The 7,711-nt window shown below is 50.3% G+C and overlaps 1 protein-coding gene across 1 annotated transcript; it reads left to right on the forward strand.

The window, feature by feature from the left end:
- The first annotated feature begins 6,784 nt into the window (after window positions 1-6,784).
- LOC147667187 (epithelial-stromal interaction protein 1-like) lies at window positions 6,785-7,402 on the forward strand. Its single transcript, XM_086948865.1, has one exon. It carries the CDS (start codon window positions 6,785-6,787, stop codon window positions 7,400-7,402), a length of 618 nt encoding a protein of 205 aa, XP_086804991.1.
- Window positions 7,403-7,711: the final 309 nt, after the last annotated feature.

Genomic DNA, 7,711 nt, shown 5'->3' on the forward strand with positions numbered 1-7,711 from the left:
CTCACCAGGCGCCTTATCTGGAATAAAGGACGCCCCCGGGTGGCATTGAGGACCCTCTACGCAGCCTCGGAATCTGGAGGCTTGGCGGTTCCCAATCAGGAACTATATTCCCTGGCGGCCCAGCTGCAATGGGTTGCCTATTGGCTGAGTGGTAAGAACCTGATGGACACGGCTACGGAAGACACTACCCTGTCCCCCACACAAGTGCTGACGCTCTTCCACCCCCTGACGCGGGGCCGGCCCCCCAACCAGGTCCATGTGGCTGTCGCAAGGCAGTGCTTTATGCGGAGCCTCAGACTCACCAAGAGCACGGTGCCCTATGCCCCGAACCTGCCTCTGCAGGGGACCCCCTTGGGAAATGGCGTGCTGTCTTCATCCGGGCTACGCAGTTGGACTGCAGCAGACCTGGATGGCCTAGGTGACCTGTATAGCGATGGGGAGCTACTGTCCTTCGAGACTCTGGCCGTCGACACCGGTCTACCGGCAGGCCAGTTTCTGACGCATGCAAGGCTTCTCTGTGTGCTGACGGAGGCATGGGGAGACCTGACCCACGAGCCGACCACGCATATGCTCATTCAGTACCTACATGTGATGGGCGATGGTTCCCATATAGTGCACTGGCTGGCACAGGCACTAAACTGTCATACTCAATTCTCCTCCCAACGACTGAGGGAGAAGTGGACGACCGACCGGGGTAGTGAATGGACGGACAAACAGTGGGCCGCGGTATTGGCAGGTGCCAGGAACATTCCTCGCAACGCGAGATTTAAGATCATCCAATATTACATAATACACCGTGCATATTTATCCCCGGACAAACTGAACCGCTACTTTGACCTCACCTCATCAGCATGCCCCAGGTGCGGCCTCCTGAACTCGGACCTACTGCACGCACTCTGGAGTTGCACTCACCTCACCTTGTACTGGTCGGCGGTCACTGACACATTAACGGCGGCCACGGGCGATACCCTCCCCAAGACGTGGGAAGCATGCCCGTTGGGACTCTACAAAAGAACCAAGCAGACCAAACTACAGGCACGTTTCTGGGACCTGGGGCTCATTACGGCTAAGCGACTCATCACGAAACGATGGAAGAATGATGCCCCCCCGCGACCTGCAGACTGGCGTCGCTCATTTGACAACTGGGCTCGCGCGGAGAGCGTGTCTCTACACAGGGAAGAGACGGCGGGCCTCCGTATGTACCCAATTGCCCAGGACTGGGACACTACCCTGACCGCGTACCATCAGGCCTGCACCCAGGCTGGTATCACGTAACCGCCCTGACACGGAGCGGTGAGAGACCTGTTATCCGCCGCCCCGGCAAGACGCCCCCCCCCTTACCCCCCCACCTGCTGGTGTAATGCCCAACAAAGTCTACTTGCTATCATTCCCTCCCCCCCACCTTGCAGCCATGGCAACCCTCCATCCATAGCCACCCCCGCCCCCACACAGTCCATATATGGCGTAACACACGCCGCTAGGGTCACTGATACACTACTGTACACGCTAATACTAGTCCAACTGTTGTTGAAGTATATTCCCTCCTTTTTTCGTTCTTTCCGGCCGCGCTGATATTGTTAGATCTCAGCGCCGCCTTCGACACGGTATCCCACAGCATCCTCCTGCATCGGCTCGAGGAGATTGGTATTGGTGGCCAGGTGTTGCAATGGTTCCGCTCCTTCCTCGACAATCGTTCCTTCTGTGTTGCCATCCCTCCCTTCAAATCCAACTTCCGACCTCTGGCCATGGGGGTCCCGCAGGGGTCCTCGCTGAGTCCCACGCTGTTTAATCTCTACGTGAGACCGCTGGCTGATGTCGCTAGGCAGTGGGGCCTAACTTTGGTCTCATATGCCGACGACACAGAGCTGGCGGTCACTCTCAGCGGGGACGCGGACCAAGATGCCCCCAGGTTTCAGGCTGGACTGAAGGCGGTGGCAAGCTGGCTGACAGGAAACTGTCTCCAGCTCAATGCCACTAAAACGGAGGTAATGATTGTCGGAAGGGGAGTGGAGCTGTGGGGTGACCAATGGTGGCCTCCTGAGCTGGGACCTACCCCGACCCCGGTATCGGAGGTGAAAAATCTGGGGGTCTGGCTGGATGCGGGCCTCACCTTTGTAGGACATACCAAAAAAACAGCAGCCTGTTGTTTTGGTCTGCTGAGAGGTTTAAGACCAGTACTCAAATTTTTTGATGCCCCAACCAGACAGCTGGTAATCCAGGCAACTATCATCTCTCGCCTGGATTACGCTAGCTCTCTTCTGGTCGGGGCTAACCAGGCTGAGTTAACTTGCCTGCAACGGGTTAAAAATGCTGCGGCTAGAGCGATTGTTGGCCTGCCCAGATTTTGCCCGGTGGCGAGTGTCCTTCGGTCCCTGCACTGGCTTCCAGTGAGGAAGCGCATTCTCTTTAAGGTCCTCTGTTTGACCTTTAAGATCTTAAGAGGTATAGGCCGTGAAATCTTGTCCAGCTGTCTTTCTTTCTATGTCCCCACTCGCACCCTCCGTTCTCAAGGCCAGGCCTTTGCTGTAGTCCCTAGATTCAGACTCAGCCGCATGGGGGGCCGCTCCTTCAGCGTAAAAGCTGCACTAACCTGGAACTCTCTCCCGGTTGAAATCCGTTTGTTAGAGGACCTTATGACCTTCCAGAGAGCAATAAAAACTTTTTTGTTTTAGCTGCCCCGATTATGTCTTATTTTTTCCTGTTGTGTTATGTTTCTCCTTGTCTATGCGCCGGGACGCTCCTTGGCTGGAGTAGCTGTGCGCACAATAAATTATAATAACATAACATAACACAACTTTCCCTGTTGTATCTCTTGGTTGGCAGTGAGTTTGTTTCTGCTGTACTCACGATGAGGTTCATTTTCCCTTCCCCGCTTACCCTTTCCACAATGCTTATTGAACACTGCCATGATCACAAGAATGTAGCCCAGCGACCCATATGGCACTATGGGATGTGACTCCTGCCTTTGACATCATCCGTGCCAACCAGGGAACGCAGCCTAGAACAATCGTTGTTGGCTTTTATGACCACCTTGGTCCTTTTGCAGTGATAAATGCTGCAGGCACTGCAACCCGAGACTTTTCCTGGCACTGATACTTGCGGACTAATGCATCTCCCCTGGCTACTGTTTCTTTTCACCTATGTATGACTGACATGTCGAAAATGTTACTGGCTGGGTAATGTTTGTAGTTTTTATGACATTGTATGATTTATTGGCTTACTACTTGTGAAACTAAATAAAATCTGGGACCATTGGTCTTAAAAAAAAAAAATGAAGCGTGCGATCAAGGTAGAATGAAAACACTCTTTTTGAGTCCAGTCAGTGCAGTCTCTTGTCTTCTTTTGAAGGGTCAAGCAGATCATAAAAGGTAGGAAGAGTGATGCATTGGTCGACAAGGAAGGGATAACCACTTTTGGGAAGAAAGACGCCCTGGTTCAAAGCGCCAGTTTGTCAGGGTAAAACGTAAGGTATGGAGTTTGCACAGAGAGCGTCAGTAGCTTTTTGACCCTCCAGGCAGATATTATCGCCACTAGGAATGCTGTTTTAAAGGTGAGAAGTCTAAGCGGATAGTTGTGGAGCGGCTCAAAGGGAGCGTACATCAGAAATGTAAGAACCAGATTTAGGTCCCACTGACACACAATAGGAAGCGGTGGTGGGAACATATGAAGACCTTTTAGGAGCCTATGAACAATAGGGGATTTAAAAATGATGTCTGTTCTGGCAACTGCAGAAATGGCAGAAAGGTAACTTTTAAACGTAACCAGAGCAGATCCCTGATGGGTCAAGATAAGGATAAACAAAAAAACCTGTGAAAAGGTGTGGATATACAGTCAACATGCTTGACTGCACAACCATACCACAAACTCACTCCAATGGGAAGTGTAGACCATCTTGTTGGAGGGATGCCTGGCTGCTAACATTGTAGACTTTGGGCAGAAGGTCAGAGCTTTTATTTGTCACAGCTCAGTCTTCACATATGAAAACGATGTGTTTTCAGGTTTGACTGCAAGACCCTGCCCTGTTGCTGCAACAGAAGATTTTACAGAAAAGGCAGCCTGATCAATCAATGCTCATGCTCAACAGCTCTAAACACCAGACTCTTTGTCCCCAATCCAGAGCCACAAGAATGACTTAGGCCTAGTCATTGTTGATTTTCTTGAGAATTCTGGGAAAGAGTGGTATTGGTGGAAAGCTGTATAGAAGGCCAGAAGTCCACTTGAGACGAAAAGTGCTTCAAATGAGAGCAGCCTTTGAAACTCCATCATTCCGAATGGGAGATTATGCTATCCCATTCATGATCCGCTAGGCATTGACAGCTGAGTTTTACCAAGTATTGAACCACTAGGGAAATGCCCTGGTGTTCCAGCCATGTCCAGAGGTGGAGTGCCTCTTGACACAGGGTGCACTACCCTGCTCTGCCTCAATTTTTGCATTACCCTATGGCAGTGGTGTTGTCCATGAACACCTGAACTAGTCTTGCCTGGACTGAAGGAAGACAAGCTTTCTGTGGCAGTCGGATCACCCGAAGACCCAATAGTTTTATGTGGAGTCTGGAATCCGACAGAGGCCCGAGTCCTCTGATCCTCACCTGTTGCAGATGGCTGACCCTGCCCAGGAGTGACTCATCTGTCACTATAGTCCTCTCTTGTAGGGGAAGGGAGCGGGTTCTACCACTAACTCAATTGCAGTTTGTTAGCCACCACAACAGATCCATTGCAGTTTCCTCTGAGATCTGGACCGTGTTGGGGAGCTTCCAGTGATACTGCACCCACTGGGACATTGGGTCCCACTGTGGAGTTGGCATATGCTATCCGGCATGTGTTGGAAGTAGGATGCAGGAGGCCATGAGGCCCATCAAACTCAGTGTTCTTCTCACAAAATCTAGGAGAGTGGCTGAAGCATCAGTATCATAGTCTGAATATCCTGGATTCACCCCTCAGGAGATTAAGTCTAAAACTGCCCAGTGTCCAGAACAGCTCAGTAGAAAGGATGCATCTGAGAGGGAGGGATAGTGAACCCCAGTGAATGCAGAAGAATCTCCATAGTCTGAAGTTGGGAGATGACTGCCTAGAGCAAGCCTGCCTTCAATAGCCAATCATTGAGGTAGGGAAAGATTGGAGCCCCTGATCTCTGTAGATGGGCTGAAACCACCATTAGCATTTTACTGAACACCCGAGGGGTGCTGGTAAGGCTGAAGGGGACAACAGCAAACTGAAAGTGCTCTTGGTCCCCCATCAACTGCTGGTAACAACAGTGGTCAGGGGGATGGGGATGTGGAAAAAGGCATCCACCTAGTCCAACGCCACCATCCAATCCTCCGAGTCTAGGGAAAACAGGCCGTGTGCGAGTGTGATCATCTTGTATTTTTCCTTTTTGAGGAAGAGAGGTTGACAAGGCATATGTCCAGTAAAGGATTTTTTTTGTTTTTTGTTTTATATAGCTTGAACTTGACTCCATCGCTGCCGACGCTGTCACCCCCATGAGGAAGACCACATCAGCAGATCCAGCAAGCGCGCCAGCTGTGACCCCTCACATGGGAATGCAACAGATTGGAGAGACATTGGTGCTCCAGCAGGAACCCCTCTGTCCTCAGCATCTTCAAGCAGCTCTCAGCAGTTACCAACACCACCTCAGGGAGGCCAAGAAGCATGCTCTAACCAACCGCATTCAGGCAAGCGCAAAAAACACCAAGAACCTCTTCATCTCGTCAAAGAGTTCTCTTGTCCATCCGCCACTAAAAACACAATCTGCCCCTCCCTGGCCGTCTGCGATGCTCTAGCAGACCAATTCCACAACAAGATATCAGACATTTACAGCAATTTTGAACCCCAACTTACCGACCTCGACCACCTCCTTACAACGATTAATGCAATCGACAGCCACCAGCTCACCGATTGAAACAGCTCAGGCCCCAGAACACCACAACCATCATGAACTCAATTCAATCTGGGGCACCAACGGAACCCTGCCCAAACCACATCTACAACCTAGGAGGGGAAGAAATCAGCAGAATACTCACAGACACCCTAATCCCTTCCATCACCAGGGCCACCGTCTCTGATGCATGGAAACATGCTGAGGTAAACCGCTCTTGAAGAAACCCTCCGCCGACACCAGAAAACTCAAGAAATACCTGCCCATTTCGCAACTACCTTTTCCCACCAAGGTTCTGGAGAAAGCCATCAACCACCAGCTCACAGTGCACCTGGAAGACGCCTCCCAATCCAGTTATGGGCGAATTTTGCGGATCTGCGATCCGCAAATTTGAGCAAAATCGGCAAAAAAATCAGCGAGTTTGCAAAAAATTCGCAAATTCGGAGATTTGCCAAAAAGACTGTTTCCCACTGTCTACAGTGGCTAATCAGTAAGTGCTATCTCGTTTGGTAAATGTATAGTGTCCACAATACGTTGGGATTGCGCCTGAATCCTGCACCTGTGCGAGGGTGGAAACTGCCTCCGGCGAAAAGGGGTGGGTTAGACCCTCGTATGACGTTCAGGGAGGCCCCAGGAACAAGAATTAAAAAAAAATCGAAATTGAAGAATCGAAACTGATCTTCACCAAGGAATCTGGTGTTCTGCCTTTTGTCCTTCGTTCCGCAATTTTAGTAGAAGTGGGTGGAGCGCAGAGGATCTGTTGGAAAGCCAGGCGCTGCCTCTTGACGGTACCCAGATTTAGCCTGAAACCCCGCGAGTAACCCCGGGAGAGAGCGAGTTTAGCGTTTTCGAACACAAACACCCAGAGCGAGCGCTGCGCTCTCTATCTTGGTCGCTGCTGCTATCTAAATGTCTGCCACTCACTCAATGACGACGCACGGCCGGGCAGCACAGCAGGGGAGATCCCCAGGGGACAGGTGCTACTCGGAGCAAGGGGCTGCCGCAGGGCACCGCGGTATAGTGCCCGGCCAACAGGATTCACCCGACTCCCACCAGCAACGGACGCAGCCGGAGGGGGCAAGGGGTTATCACATAATGCATCCCAACGAAGAGCAAAGAAATAAGGTCCAGGCAATTGCCAGAAAGGAGATGGAGGACTTGGAGCTGTACAAGGAAGCACATAGACCAGGTTCTATTAATCTGGCTCCGAGGAGGCTGGGTGGAAATGTTTCAGAGTATGAAGCAAGAGAACAACAACAATTAGGACTCAGCCAATCTAAATACCAGCAGCAGATGAAGAGAAAAGAATACAAAAGAAGGCAGAAGGAGGCCGAAGACACTGAAATCCAGAAAACGAACGCAGTCCAGAGAGAAAAGGCAAATCAGCTAGAGGAAAAAAGAAGGCAACAGGAGAAACAGAGAAGGGAAACTTTTGAAGATGACCAATATCAGGTAAATAATGCTTTTCTGGACAGACTGGGAAATGCACAACAGCCAGGTTCCATGTACCGAGCTGGCCGTTTTTAAACTGGAGACCGCCATTTTTATTTCTGATACAAGCAGTAATTCATAACCTGGCTTTGCAGATATGATCGTTTCACTTACTTTTAGTGACTGAAAGATGACTGCTTTGTGACAACTTTGGTCAGCTCAGTCTGAAAAGTTCCAGAGATGATTACATTGCCATCCCCCCTTTGTTCAGCAGTGCGTTTTTTTAGACAAAATGTATTCTTCATCGTCAAGTGATTAATTTCCATCATTTCACTTCTGCCAGAATGTTATACACTTATGGTAATAAAAATGTCATCTTTTTTTTGTTAATTCTAAAGGAAACAA

This window comes from Lissotriton vulgaris, unplaced genomic scaffold (assembly GCF_964263255.1).
Source record: "Lissotriton vulgaris unplaced genomic scaffold, aLisVul1.2 SCAFFOLD_1746, whole genome shotgun sequence".
NCBI classification, from domain to species: Eukaryota; Metazoa; Chordata; class Amphibia; order Caudata; family Salamandridae; genus Lissotriton; species Lissotriton vulgaris.

Coding starts and splice junctions, on each gene's coding strand:
- LOC147667187 (XM_086948865.1), top strand. CDS start 6,785: ATGTCTGCCACTCACTCAATGACGACGCACGGCCGGGCAGCACAGCAG.